At 42.3% G+C, this 15,888-nt stretch overlaps 1 protein-coding gene across 1 annotated transcript in view; it reads left to right on the top strand.

Annotated features, from left to right (window-relative positions):
• LOC139384042 (latent-transforming growth factor beta-binding protein 2-like) overlaps positions 1-15,888 on the top strand; it is a 146,276-nt gene that overhangs the window by 98,241 nt on the left and 32,147 nt on the right. Inside the window, exons 9-11 of the mRNA XM_071128676.1 lie at positions 5,053-5,127; positions 13,868-13,990; positions 14,102-14,266. Coding sequence (XP_070984777.1) covers positions 5,053-5,127; positions 13,868-13,990; positions 14,102-14,266 — 363 coding nt within the window. The remainder of the gene's footprint in view (positions 1-5,052; positions 5,128-13,867; positions 13,991-14,101; positions 14,267-15,888) is intronic.

Here is a 15,888-nt window from a genome sequence, read left to right as displayed (position 1 = left end):
GCAGCTGGATCTGGAATCAGAATTCCACAATTTTTTTTCCAATTAACAGCTTGTCGCCTGTGTAGGAAGAGGAAAATAAATGACGGGGGGTTCCCAAAAAAACAGAGGAGAAGGAAGGCTGACTGCAGGGTCAGCTTTACATCAGTGCTACACTGAGTAAAGGGCAGATGTGCTGCTGTGGCTGAGGGGATGCCGGACCTATTTGCACTGCCCTGGTGTCTAGATTGATGGGTTGTATGAGAGGGGCTCTTATCAGGCCCTGTTGACCCACCATCTGCTTACCTGCCAGACGGCCTGCGACACCACTGTCTGCCAGGCGGCCTGCGACACCACTGTCTGCCAGGCGGCCTGCGACACTACTGTCTGCCAGGCGGCCTGCGACACCACTGTCTGCCAGGCGGCCTGCGACACCACTGTCTGCCAGACGGCCTGCGACACCACTGTCTGCCAGGCGGCCTGCGACACCACTGTCTGCCAGGTGGCCTGCGACACCACTGTCTGTCACTCCCAGGCCTCCAGATCAACACCCTGCAATCTGCTGCAGCGTTGCCTGAAGATAAACGTCCCCTCAGGGCCCACTCAGCCGGAGAAAAGCCTGGAGGGAAGAGAACATGTTTTCATTGGTACTGGTGGCGAAATTCCTGCTGTGCTCCAAATGACGTTATAGATACTGTGTAAGAGCAAAGATATTGAAGGTACTTATGGAGCTCACATGTAGTGTGCCATACTGTGTGCATATTGCAAGCTATTAATGAGTGTGTGTGTGCATACACTACCGGTCAAAAGTTTTACAACACCTACTGATTCAAGGGTTTTTCTTTATTTTTACAATTTTCTACATTGTAGAATAATAGTGAGGACATCAAAACTTTGAAAAAACACATATGGAATCATGCAGTAACCAAAAAAGAGTTAAACAAATCAAAATATATTTTATATTTGAGATTCTTCAAATAGCCACCCTTTGCCTCGATGACAGCTTTGCACACTCTTGGCATTCTCTCAACCAGCTTCACCTGGAATGCTTTTCCAACAGTCTTGAAGGAGTTCCCACATATGCTGAGCACTTGTTGGCTGCTTTTCCTTCACTCTGTGGTCCAGCATTCTCTCAACCAGTTTCATGGGGTAGTCACCTGGAATCCATTTCAATTAACAGTGTGCCTTCTTAAAAGTTAATTTGTGGATTTTTTTTCCTTCTTAATGCATTTGAGCCAATCAGTTGTGTTGTGACAAGGTGGGGGGGTATACAGAAGATATCCCTATTTGGTAAAATGCCAAGTCCATATTATGGCAAGAACAGCTCAAATAAGCAAAGAGAAACGACAGTCCAACCTTACTTTAAGACATTAAGGTCAGTCAATACAGAACATTTCCAGAACTTTCTTTAAGTGCAGTCGCAAAAACCATCAAGCGCCTTGATGAAACTGGCTCTCATGAGGACCGCCACAGGAATGGAAGACCCAGAGTTACCTCTGCTGCTGAGGATAAGTTTATTGGCGTTACCAGCCTCAGAAATTTCACCCCAAATAAATGCTTCACAGAGTTCAAGTAACAGACATATCTCAACATCAACTGTTCAGAGGAGACTGTGTGAATCAGGCTTCCATGGTCGAATTGCTGCAAAGAAACCACTACTAAAAGACACCAATAATAAGAAGAGACTTGCATGGGCCAAGAAACACGAGCAATGGACATTAGACTGGTGGAAATGTGTATATTGGTCTGGAGTCCAAATTGGAGATTTTTGGTTCCAACCGCTGTGTCTTTGTGAGACGCGGTGTGGGTGAACGGATGATCTCCGCATGTCTGTGATTTTATTTAGAATTCAATGCACACTTAACCAGCATGGCTACCACAGCATTCCACAGCGATAGCGATACGCCATCACATCTGGTTTGGGCTTAGTGGAACTATCATTTGTTTTTCAACAGGACAATGACCCATAACACCTCTAGGCTGTGTAAGGGCTACTTTACCAAGAAGGACTGATGGAGTGCTGCATCAGATGACCTGGCCTCCACAATCTCCTGACCTCAACCAAATTGAGATGGTTGGGATGAGTTGGACCACAGAGTGAAGGAAAAGCAGCCAACAAGTGCTCAGCATATGTGGGAAACTCCTTCAAGACTGTTGGAAAAGCATTCCAGGTGAAGCTGGTTGAGAGAATGCCAAGAGTGTGCAAAGCTGTCATCAAGGCAAAGGGTGGCTATTTGAAGAATCTCAAATGTAAAATATATTTTGATTTGTTTAACCTTTCTAGCACATGGGAACCCCTCGACAACATTCCGCTGAACAGGCAGCGAGCGGAATTCAAAAATATACTTTTTTAAATATGTAACTTTCACACATTAACAAGTTCAATACAGCAAATGAAAGATAAACATCTTGTTAATCTACCCATCATGTCCGATTTAAAAAATGCTTTACAGCTAAAGCACAACAAACGATTATGTTAGGTCAGAGCCAAGTCACAAAAACACACAGCCATTTTTCCAGCCAAAGATAGGAGTCACAAAAAGCAGAAATAAAGATAAAATTAATCACTAACCTTTGATGATCTTCATCAGATGACACTCATAGGACATCATGTTACATAATACATGTATGTTTTGTTCGATAATGTGCATATTTATATCCAAAAATCTCAGTTTACATTGGCGCCTTACGTGCAGTAATGTTTTGATTCCAAAACATCTGGTGATTTTAGCAGAAATACTCATAATAAACATTGATAAAAGATACTAGTGTTATTCACAGAATTAAAAGATAGACTTCTCCTTAATGCAACCGCTGTGTCAGATTTTTTTTTAACTTTACTGAAAAAGAATAATCTGAGAATGGCGCTCAGAACCCAAAACAGCCAGAGTAATAGCCGCCATTTTGGAATCAACAAAGTTAGAAACAACACCATAAATATTCACTTACCTTTGATGATCTTCATCCGAAGACACTCCCAGGAATCCCAGTTCGACAATAAATGACTGATTTGTTCCGTAAAGTCCGTAATTTATGTCCAAATAGCCACTTGTTGTTAGCGTGTTCAGCCCAGTAATCCATCTTCATGAGGTGCGAGCATTTCATCCAGACAATAAACTCAAAAAGTTCTGTTACAGTCCTTTAGAAACATGTCAAACTATGTATGGAATCAATCGTTAGGATGTTTTTAACATAAAACATCAATAATGTTCCAACCGGAGAATTTCTGTCTTCAGAAAAAGCACTGGAACGCGAGGTAACTCTGTCGGGAGCGCGCGTCATGAGACCGAGGCTCTCTGCCAGACCACTGACTCAAACAGGTCTCATGAGCCTCTCCTTTATAGTAGAATCCTCATTCAACTTTCAAAAAGACAGTTGACATCTAGTGGAAGCCCTAGGAAGTGCAACCTCATCAATATCTCAATGTGTACTCGGTAGGCAAAGCTTTTATAAAACTACAAACCTCAGATGTCCCACTTCCTGGTTGGATTTTTCTCAGGTTTTCGCCTGCCATATGAGTTCATTTATACTCACAGACATCATTCAAAAAGTTTTAAAAACTTCAGAGTGTTTTCTATCCAATATAACTAATAATAGGCATATATTAGCATCTGGGACAGAGTAGGAGGCAGTTCACTCTGGGCACGCTATTCATCCAAAAAGGAAAATGCTGCCCCCTATCCCAAAAAGGTTAACACTATATTGGTTACGACATGATTCCATATGTGTTATTTTATAGTTTTGATGTCTACACTATTATTGTACAATGTAGAAAATAGTAAAAATAAAGAAAAACCCATCAATGAGTAGGTGTTCTAAAACTTTTGAACGGTAGTGTATATGCTGAAAATGAGATCAAATGTACGTATGAGATATCAACATTCTTTTGAAGGCTTGTCAATTGTGTGCTTCCGCTCACAATCTGATGAACTAGAAAAGCTAAGAATGGTCTGGAAGTCACATGAAAAACATTCTCTGCTTTTCCGCTGGATGTAAAGGGAGTGAATACACTACTGTCCCATTATGTTGAAATGAAAAATCCACCCTAGCCAGACACTACTAAATCATGAAGAGGACCGTTCTCCTTTCAACATGTGTCTGATGATATTCTAGGAGACTCTTCTCCTGCGTCTCCTCTTTCACCTTTCCATAACTGTGAAATCTGTGACTAATCGCTTTGATTCTGTCCAGCAATCGGCTCTGATTACCCCCTACCTTCCCCACAAGTGAAGCCTCAGTCCTGGCCATCTGATATTGAGAATAGCCTCCTTCCCCTGTCCCAACAACTAATTGAGCATGCCCTGCACCCTGACTGGGTGCAGAATGAATAATGACATCATGTTTTCAGGCCTCTGTCAGCAAGTGTATGGCCACGCCGGGGGCATGAACGAACACAGAGCGTTATTTACAACACCGCTTCTGTGAACCTCTAAAGTACCTCACTGAAGGACATGCTACATGAGGAGATTGTTATTGTTATAGTAGAACAAGCAAGAAAAAATATGTGCAGCATCCTCGTAAGAACCCCAGTTAACCTACATTCCTCATCATTCCTGGCGTGTACACATGAAGCATTAGTCTGGTGTTTAAGTGGATTTTCGCCGTGGTTGGTGACACAGGTCATGGCTGTGGCATGTGTTTTCTCGAAACAATTTATGATATACAGGTACAGGTACAGATATACTCTTTCACTGTGTATGTGTCCCCAGGGCTGTGGACCTCTGGGTAATATGATTAAAAATGACGTGCGGTGTTGATGATTGTGCGTGATGGCAGTGCTGTCGTATAACTGTAGTTAATGGGGATTCGTTTACATGGCAGCATTGTGGTGTCCCGCAGGGCCCAGCTGTGGGTCCCCGTCTCATTTCTCCCCCTGCCAAGCTCAGCACATCTGTAACTTATATGCTCCCATGCTACACATGAACCACCTCCCTCCCTCCCTCCCTCCCTCCCTCCCTCTCTCCCTTTGTGTCATATGGATGCAATGTTTTTTAAAGTAGACAAGCAGTGTGATAATTTCTCTTTCTCTAATCAGTGCTCTCACTCATCACCTTCTTTCTTTTCCTTTTCCCGCAGCGTATGCAGTGATTGCGAACGGACAAGTGGAATGCCCTAAGGGTTACAAAAGGATGAACATGACTCATTGTCAAGGTAAGGGGAATGAAAGATGTCTTGTTGTTTGATTGTGTTTAGTAATACCAATAGTGCCTGAAGAACTGTCATTTAATTTTTTCTCATAGATCAAATCAAATCAAAGTTTATTTGTCACGTGCGCCGAATACAACAGGTGTAGACCTTACAGTGAAACGCTTACTTACAGGCTCTAACCAATGGTGCTGGGGGAAAAAAGGTATATGTGTGTGTAGATAAGTAAAGAAATAAAACAACAGTAAAAAAGACACGTGAAAAAAGAGTAGCAAGGCTATATACAGACACCTGTTAGTCAGGCTTATTGAGGTAGTATGTACATGAAGGTATTGTTAAAGTGACTATGCATATATGATGAACAGAGAGTAGCAGAAGCGATGAACAGAGAGCAGAGAGCAGATTGTATTCTAACAACATGTCTGCATTGAAATCAAATGACCCAAGTCAACCCCCATACATGCATTGTGTTGCAGCCACACTCCACCACACCCTATTCTCAAAACGTTATGTCTGTATTGTGATAAGAACAGTTGTACAGTGACTGCCCATACATGACCATGCTTAATAAACCCCCAGGGCCTGTATAAAAGTATTCCTGTCTATATGTCTAGCCCACTGGGAACAGGGTCATGGGTACAACAAGCTGTGGCCTGGGTCAGAGTTCAGCTGCCCTAATATGCCCCAGGAGGGAGTGGTGTTTTTAATTGCTCTGTGGAGGTCTGTATGGAGCTATATTGCCAAAGCCTTTTGTTAAACTTCTGTTACAGTTTGTTCTCAACACTCCCACTCAATCTGTCAGCGGGGGATAGACGGCGTGACTTCCAGCTCACCCATCCATCTGTGTGTGAAAACAAACTGTGTCCGTCCGTCCCTGAATGTGTTGGATGCCTCCCTCCTCACTGCCTTTTAGTGGGCCCTGTCAGCCTGCTGGTGGCTATAGAAGAGATATCCTCCCACAACGTACATCCACTGGATACTGTAGATACTGTAGACCAGTGTTTCCCAACTCCTTTCCTCCAGTACCCCCAACAGTACATATGTTGTTGTGGCCCCGGACAACCACACCTGATTTTACTTGTCAACTAATCATCAAGCCCTTGACAAGTTGAATCAGGTGTTTTTGTCCGGGAATACAGAAAACAAATTGTACTACGGGAGGACCAGAGTTGGGAAACACTGCTGTAGACAACCACAAAGAGGGAGAGAATCACATATAAGATGGTGTTAAATCATATTGGAATTCAAAGATCAATAGGTCTATTTTGGCCTGAAGATATATGCATTACCTCATACATCAGTGATTTCTGGATGTTTCTCGTGCTATTCTCCAAATATAGTTTCTGTCAGTGCTAAGGACTATCAGTTAGATTTATGACCAGCTCTTCCACTCCCAACTTCCAAAGACTTGATTTATGTTTTTTTAATCTGGATGACATTGCACACTTAATCTTATGGAGTGTACCATCATCAACAGATCATTTTAGATGTTATAATGGTTTGAAATGCACATCACAGACAACAAAAAAATACACACAATGTTAAACAAGAATATTCGTTTTATTTTATTAGATTGGTCATCATCAACAGTAAATTCCAACAAGTTTTCTGAGTTGCACGGCAACTACTGTAGTAGAGTGTATTGTGGATACTGTGGGTGTTTCTTATTTGTGGTGATGGAGTTATTAATATGCTAAATTATTTTGCATTCCTCATATTTATATAAAAAAAAGCGGTGGACAAAGACACTTTTTATGCTGTCCAAAAGGGTGTCAAGAGTTGCCAGTAAAGTAATTTATCTGACTTTAATTCAGCTGGCTTTTTCTGATCACTTCAAGATGTTCTCCCCTCACAGTCCCTCATTTTTGGAGGCTGGAAAACCAAACTGACAGATATTCACAATATTTACTGGCCAGCTTCAAAGTCTTGTTCCAATTCAGCTGGAGCTCCATTCCACAAAATTATTTTATTTTACCCCTCAGAACAACTGCCAAGGAGGCAAAAAGCTGATTTTTCAGTGATTCTGTCATTATTATCAAACGGGTGTCCTCCTTGCCAAAGCGTGACTCCTCGCCTTGAGCTTCTTGCTCTGTATTTCAGAGTAGGAGAAAAAGTATTGTGTCCTACCCTGTGTCTGAGCACAGACGTGATTCACCCTGCTCTTTCTTTCTACCCCTGCTGCTGGGCTCGGTGGCATACAGTGGACATCGCGTCACAGATAAGATGTCCCCCTGGAAACACAAGCTGTTTTGTGACCTCCGGACAGGCCCTTATCCTTATCCAGAGAAACTGGGTCAGCTGGAGTCACCATGAATATATATAGGGCTGCTTATGTAGTGGAACATCTATGGCCTCATTGCCATAAACTTAGTATGTGCTGTTTCTGTTGTGAGTGGGGGCTTAAGTCTCTATAGACAGCAGGTCATATTGTTAGTTAGCCTATATCGAGATGTTATTGTGAACGGATCAGCTTGCCGAAGCACCCTAACACAGGCGGGAGGTATAAAATGAACAGACCAGAGGCAGTGGTTGTGGTTCCTCTTGTATTGTTTACTAAACAGGTCTTCTTTCACCTGACAAAAATAACTCCCGTGCAGGGAGCGTCCAACTCTGAAACAACTGCGTAACAAAAGAAATAAACATAAACTAAGCCATTGACCAAAAGGCCGTGGCCAAAAAAGCAAAACAAAAACAACAAACGGCTACTCCTGTCTTTAGACTATCGTCTACTCATAATAGTTACAAGAGGAACACTCCTCTCTACTTATAGCCTGCCTTGGTTAACAGAGAGACAAGGTGCCCCATACACAGACGCTTTCTCTGAGGTAGGAAAAACCCATGTCTCTACTCCCAATCGTCCCCCAGCTCCTCTCCTGGCACACCGATATAGAGGAAGACACAAAGCAATTAGTGGGCCCAGCTGTGTACTAATTGGCTTTACACTGAGTACCTGTCCCCTGAGGATGGTGCTGTCGTGTCGTCTTCCTCCGGCTGGTCACTGAACTCTCACATTATGGATTGAGATTTGACAGATGTTCCATCTAAGGACCGGTCAAGTTCTTACATGTATCTGAGAAGATTTGGAAAAGGAACACTTATTCTTCCCAAATCCTCAAATGGATGGGTTTTTCGCTTCTTGACTTATGTTTAGTGTCTGACTCAAAAAATGTAAACACCTCAGTCTTCACAGAGGACCCACCAGTCCCCACTCCAATAGTACTAGATATTTCCTTTACAATGACAGTAAATAATTATCCTGGTTGTTTATGTGAATCCTCTACAAGCTTATTTTGGCCCTGCCGTCATAAAGTGAGAAATGGCGAGTCGGGTGAGTTCAGGGCCGGCAGGTTGTCAGTTTAAGCGCAGTCAGGGGACTCTTTGGGTGGAGTCATCATTCCGCGTCATTACTACAATAACAATGGCGTCATGAGAAACCTGTCGGAGGGCTCTGATGGACGTCTATGTGTGTTCCATCTGTGCGTATATAATAACAGAGAATGTCTCTTGGAGAATGAGTGAGCGACCAACCATGAAGTCAGATAGGTGTTGAGATTAGTGCAGGTCATGACAGGCTGTCAGTTCCAATCTCTTACCCCCGACCAGACTGTACCACTAACACTAATCTGGAGTCAACCTGACCCTGGATTACAGACCCCATGTGATGAAGGAAGGCTGAGCCTAACGTTAAACTTCAGCCTTCAGCTCTACATCCCTATAGTCCCTGTCGCCTCCACAAGCAGTGTTGTTGTCTCTCTGAGTGGGAGCTAGCAGAGTTCCGTTTCCCCAAGAGATATGGTTTGGTCAGAGCTCATAGTGTATAACCCCATGACATGAGTTGTCCATTGCGTCTTCTTTATGTGCCCCATGGCTCACCCAAACAGGAAACAATGTCCGCCCATTTGCTTACACTTGAGTCGGCCTGTTTACATCATTACTAACAGAGGGGCTTGGGGATAAGTCATGGGGGAGTCAGCTATTTATGACCTTAAACTTGTTCCCCTTTTAATCCCCCATACCACCAACACACATGCACGCACACAGGCACACACAGACACACACACACACACACACACACAGTGCATTCAGAAAGTATTCAGACCCCTTGTCTTTTTCCAGTTTGTTACGTTACAGCTTTATTCTAAAATTGATTAAATAGTTTTTTTCCTTGTCAATCTACAGACAAATACCCCATAATGACTAAGCAAAATCAGGTTTTTATACATTTTTGCTCATTTGTAAAGAATTTAAAACTAAAATATCACATGTACATAAGTATTCAGACCCTTTACTCAGTACTTTGTTGAAGGACCTTTGGCAGCAATTACAGTCTCGAGTCTTCTTGGGTATGATGCTACAAGCTTGGCACACCTGTATTTGGGGATTTTCTCCCATTATTCTCTGCAGATCCTTTTAAGCTCTGTCAGGTTGGATGGGTAGCGTCGATGCACAGCTATTTTCAGGTCTCTCCAGAGATGTTCGATCGAGTTCAAGTCCGGGCTCTGGCTGGGCCGCTCAAGGACATTCAGAGACTTGTCCTGGAGCCACTCCTGCGTTGTCTTGGCTGTGTGCTTAGCGTCATTGTCGTGGTGGAAGGTGAACCTTGGCATTCAGGCCAAAGAGTTCAATCTTGGTTTCATCAGACAAGAAAATCTTGTTTCTCATGGTCTGAGAGTCTTTAGGTGCTGCAGAGATGCTTGTCCTTCTGGAAGATTATCACATCTCCACAGAGGAACTCTGGAGCCATGTCAGAGTAACCATCGGATTCTTTGTTACCTCCCTAACCAAGGCCCTTCTCCCTCGATTGCTCAGTTTGGCCGGGTGGCCAGCTCTAGGAAGAGTCTTGGTGGTTCAAAACTTCTTCCATTTAAGACGGGTGGAGGCTACTGAGTTCTTGGGGATCTACAATGCTGCAGAAATTGTTTCGTACCCTTCCCCAGATCTGTGCCCCAACACAATCCTGTCTAGGAGCTCTACGGACAATTCCTTTGACCTCATGGCTTTGTTTTTGCTCTGACATGCACTGTCAACTGTGAGACATTATATAGACCAGTGTGTGCCTTTCCAAATCATGTCCAATCAATTGAATTCACCACAAGTGGACTCCAATCAAGTTGTAGAAACATCTCAAGGATGATCAATGGAAACAGGATGCATCTGACCTCAATTTCGAGTCTCATAGCAAAGGGTCTGAATACTTATGTAAATATGTTTTTTATGTTTTTTATTTTTAATACATTTTTAATACATACAAATTTGTAAAACCCTGTTTTCAATTTGTCATTATGGGGTATTGTATGTAGATTGATGATTTATTTAATACATTTTAGAATAAGGCTGTAATGTAACAAAATGCGGAAAAGGTCAAGGGTTCTGAATACTTTCCAAATGCACTGTGTATAATACAGTGTATAATGTATAATACATTAGGAGCACCTTCCTAATATTGTGTTGCACCCCCTTTTGCCCTCAGAACAGCCTCAATTTGTTGGGGCTTGGATTCTACAAGTTGTTGAAAGCGTTCCACAGGGATACTGGTCCATGTTGACTCCAATGCTTCCCACAGTTGTGTCAAGTTTTACTTTGGGTGGTGGACCCGTTCTTGAGAAACACAGGAAACTGTTGGGCATGAAAAAAACTTCAACGTTTGCAGTTCTTGACTAATTCAAAGGCACTTTAATATTTGTTCTTGCCCATTCACCCCCTGAATGGCACACATACACAATCCATGTCTCAATTGTCTCAATGCTCAATTTACTATAAAAGTGACCAAAAAAAACACAATACATTATTTACCATTAATTTCTATTGGTCACAAAATAATCTGAAACACAACCAAAACAAACAACAAATGCATCCAACAAGTTTGTAGAGTTACGAGCTTGATGTAATCATCGCGTGCTAGAAATATGAGGCCAAGTACTAAACTTTTGACTACTTTAATACACTTATAAGGGAATTTGTCTCCCCTAAAATTTCTCCCCTAAAATTTTGCTCCCCTAAAATGTACAAAAAGTGCTGTAATTTCTAAATGGATTAGAATACCCTAAAATTAAAGTTGACAGCCTGCACATTAACCTCATAGTTACTGCATCATTTCAAATCTAAAGTGCTGGAGTACAGCACCAAAACAACAAAACATGTGTCACTGTCTCAATTATTTTGGAGCTGACTGTATATACAGTATATATAGAGAGAGAGGCCTGTACTCACATGATAGTTTGTTTTGCCTCCCATCACTCCCCAGACCCTGCCTGTTCCCTTATAAGCTCACTATTTCCACCAGCTAGCACACCAGCAAAACAAGAGCAGATACATTATTATTGGGAAAATTTGCCATGGCAGCTTGTCAGGTTCCAGTCGTCACGGCGATGGGAAAAGGCCTAATGATTTACTCTTTGTTTAACTCTGTGAAAAAACAAACCCTGCATGGTCCCAATGTGGTGGCATGACTAAGAGGCTGAGGCATGTGGTGCTCTTCTCCTGCCTCCTGCCTGGGCCACTAGCTACCTCCTCTGGCTGGCTGGGTGACTCAGGAGCACAGCTCTCTGCTGTTGAATGGACACATAAACAAACGCCACTCACCATCACGCTATCTTTCCTCCTTTCCACACATGGTTGAGGGGGAAAAACACTCTCTGCCTCCAGTATATTTCCTAACGTGAGCTTATAGGATGCATTGACCTTGGTCACAGTGTGGGAAATAAACTGTAGGAACAGGGATGCTAATCTAAGACATACCCATCTCTGCTCTGTTTTATAAAAAAAGATTTGATAAGATACCAAGAACAAATACAATAGAGCGTGTGTGTGTGTACACAGTTCACATGCATTTCACACTATCTAGTGATGTCACTCCACTCTGCTCTGATGTATTATATTGTTAAAAAAAGCCATCTATCATATGTCATCTAGGGCATCTATCATATGTCATCTATCATATGTCATCTAGGGCATCTATCATATGTCATCTAGGGCATCTATCATATGTCATCTATCATATGTCATCTAGGGCATCTAGCATATGTCATCTATCATATGTCATCTATCATATGTCATCTAGGGCATCTATCATATGTCATCTATCATATGTCATCTAGGGCATCTATCATATGTCATCTAGGGCATCTATCATATGTCATCTATCATATGTCATCTAGGGCATCTATCATATGTCATATATGGTATTTATCATAAGTTATCTATCATATGTAATCTATTGCATCTATCATATGTTATCTATCATATGGCATCTATCATATGTCATCTATGGCATCTATCATATATCATCTATAGCATCTATCATATGTCATCTAAAATATGTTATCTATCATATGTCATCTATCATATGTTATCTATGGCATCTATCATATGTCATCTATGGCATCTATCATATATAATCTATGGCATCTATCATATGTCATCTATGGTATCTATCATATGTCATTCATAGCATCTATCATATGTCATCTATGGCATCTATTATATGTAATCTATGGCATCTATTATATGTTATCTATCATATGTTATCTATGGCATCTATCATATGTCATCTATGGCATCTATCATATGTCATCTATGGCATGTATCATATGTAATCTATGGTATCTATCATATGTCATTCATAGCATCTATCATATGTCATCTATGGCATCTTTCATATGTCATTCATAGCATCTATCGTATGTCATCTATGGTATCTATCATATATCATCTATAGCATCTATCATATGTCATCTATAGCATCTATCATATGTAATCTAGGGCATCTATCATATGTCATCTATAGCATCTATCATATGTCATCTATAGCATCTATCATATGTCATCTATAGCATCTATCATATGTCATCTAGGGCATCTATCATATGTTATCTAGGGCATCTATAAGTATGTGGACACCCCTTCAAATTAGTGGATTTGGCCATTTCAGCCACACCCGTTGCTGACAGTTGTACAGTATAAAGTCGAGCACACAGCCATGCAATCTCCATAGACAAACATTGGCGGTAGAATGGCCTTACTGAAGAGCTCAGTGACTTTCAACGTGGCACCGTCGTAGGATGTCACCTTTCCAACAAGTCAGTTTGTCAAATTTCTGCCCTGCTAGAGCTGCCCCGGTCAATTCTAAGTGCTGTTATTGTGAAGTGGAAACGTCTAGGAGCAACAACGTCTCAGCGGCAAAGTGTAGGCCGCACAAACTCACAGAATGGGACCGCCGAGTGCTGAAGCATGTAGCGTCTGTCCTCGGTTGCAACACTCACTACCGAGTTCCAAACTGCCTCTGGAAGCAACGTCAGCACAATAACTGTTCGTCGGGAGCTTCATGAAATGGGTTTCCATGGCCGACCAGCCGCACACCAGCCAAGATCACCATGCACAATGCCAGCGTCTGCTGTAGGGGTCTAAAGCTCACTGCCATTGGACTCTGGAGCAGTGGAAACGCGTTCTCTGGAGTGATGAATCACGCTTCACCATCTGGGTTTGACGGATGCCAGGAGAACTCTACTTACCAAAATGCATGGTGCCAATTGTAATGTTTGGTGGAGAAGAAATAATGGTCTGGGGCTGTTTTTCATGGTTCGGGCTCGGTCCCGTAGTTCCAGTGAAGAGACATCTTTACACTACATTCTAGACGATTCTGTGATTCCAACTTTGTGGCAACAGTTTGGGGAAGACCCTTTCCTGTTTCACGATGACAACCCAACAATCAGATACTGTACTACCATGGAGTGTTTTCTTTTCTCAGACATCAACGAGTGTCTGATGAACGGGATCTGTAAGAACGCTGAGTGTCTGAATACCAGAGGAAGCTACAGATGCACCTGTAAACCAGGCTACATGCTGGACCCTGCCAGGAGCCACTGTGTCTGTGAGTACTCCTACTGCCTTCCTGTTACGTCTGATGGTCTGTCTGTCTTATGGTGTTTCCTTGGTCTGTGAGGTCTGTCTCATGGAGGCTTGTATATGTTTTTTCGGACAGCGGACAAGGCTGTGTCGGACCAGAGGGGGATGTGTTACCGCTCAGCGTCAGCGGGGATCTGCTCTCTGCCTCTCGCTCAGCACATCACCAAACAGATCTGCTGCTGCAGCCGTGTGGGCAAGGCCTGGGGCACGGCCTGCGAGAGGTGCCCTCTGCCAGACACAGGTACCCACACACCCTCTCTCTCTATTTCTCTCTCTTACTTCTCTCTCTTTCATTTCTCTCTCTTATTTCTCTCTCTTATCTCTCTCTCAACACTACAACCTCGATGAACTTGTTAAATATCTCTAGTTTGATTACACTTGGTGAACATTCATTGGCTGGGTTGGATTTTAACAGCGGGACGAAATGTGGGATCTTAGGCTGCGTATTGTGATGTTAATGAAAGCATACAGTACATGCTACTCAACACATCAGTCATTCAGGCTTCACTCACTATATTATACTGGCCTGGATAGCCAGTCATGTATTGCAGTTCAAAGATAACCCAATGTGTTTGATGTGGAATAAGATCAAAACAACAGAACCTTTATATGTTGAGACTGTATAATATTATAATAGTGGGAGTGAATGGTGTGTTATCACACAGGCCCTTGGAGAGAAACGCCAGTTATAGTCCAGCTATGTCTCCCAAAGAAAGAAAAACGAGTCAAGCCAAATCAAACATGGGCTGTGGTTGTCATCCTCTTTTTTTCTTGCCGATTTTATCTTCAAAGTCAAAGAAAAGGCCATTATTTAGAGCAGTGACCGTTTTGGCAAGTGATTCATGGAGGTTGTCATAGATCCGATATCAGAGAGCCAGACCTCCATGGTGCTATGCCAGACTAGTGCTCTGCTCTATGTGTAGATGCAGTCCACATACAGCCTGATTACCCTGTCATCGCCAGACACTGACTTTTGTACAGATGAAGCATCTTCATGTGAAACAGTTTGCTACAGCAGGAAAATAATACTGCAGCTACAGGAGATGTGAATTATAATGTGGATTATAATTCATGGGTATTTTTGTAGGGGTTGATACATTTTTCTTAAGGGAAAATCAAGTCTGAAATTTCCAAGTGGAAATTACAAACTTCAGAAGCCTTTTTAAACCTCAAATACGATACATGTTTTACATTTCCTGCATTGCAGGAAGTTGTCCTGTAAAAGGGGAATCTAATTAAGATCCTACATCTGTATGGCGTGACAAGCTGTTAGAGCCATGTTGAACACAGAGCATCCAGACTCATTATTAGTCGTAATTGGAGCACAAATCCCCATCTCTATCCGCATTAGACAGATCAGTTAGGAGACTTCATCGTATCCATGCTTCTTGCATTTACAGTTGCACCTAACCACAGTGCTGTCAGTATTGGTATCTATATTCTAGAGATTATTTGTCCATTATAAAATTGTCATAGAGGCCTGTGTTCCAGGTCAGGCAGGGTACAATACTATTTAACTGTAATAGATTCAACCCTGTTGAAATGTGTTGGCCTCCAACACAAAGAGATGCAATCACCCTCCTTTTATTTCTTCAGTCAGTCCTCCACACACTGGCACTGGCTCGCTTACTCACTCTTCTCCTGCCCAGAGTTCAAAGGTCAGTTAGTATTACATGATCCTCTACTTCCCCCCCTGACACTGCCCCACTGGCACTGCCCTGAGCCTGTGTCTGAAACTAGGGATGTGACAAATGAAAAACAAATATATATCTTTAAACATATATTTTTTTCTTAGTTTAAATGCTACGAAAAAAAGAAATTGCATGTGAATTCACAAGGCAAAATATGGTCCTGCATATGACC

The sequence above is a fragment of the Oncorhynchus clarkii genome, chromosome 25, assembly GCF_045791955.1.
Source record: "Oncorhynchus clarkii lewisi isolate Uvic-CL-2024 chromosome 25, UVic_Ocla_1.0, whole genome shotgun sequence".
Taxonomy (NCBI): Eukaryota; Metazoa; Chordata; class Actinopteri; order Salmoniformes; family Salmonidae; genus Oncorhynchus; species Oncorhynchus clarkii.
Note: the sequence above shows the minus strand (reverse complement) of the source record. Positions and strands in the feature narration are given on the sequence as shown.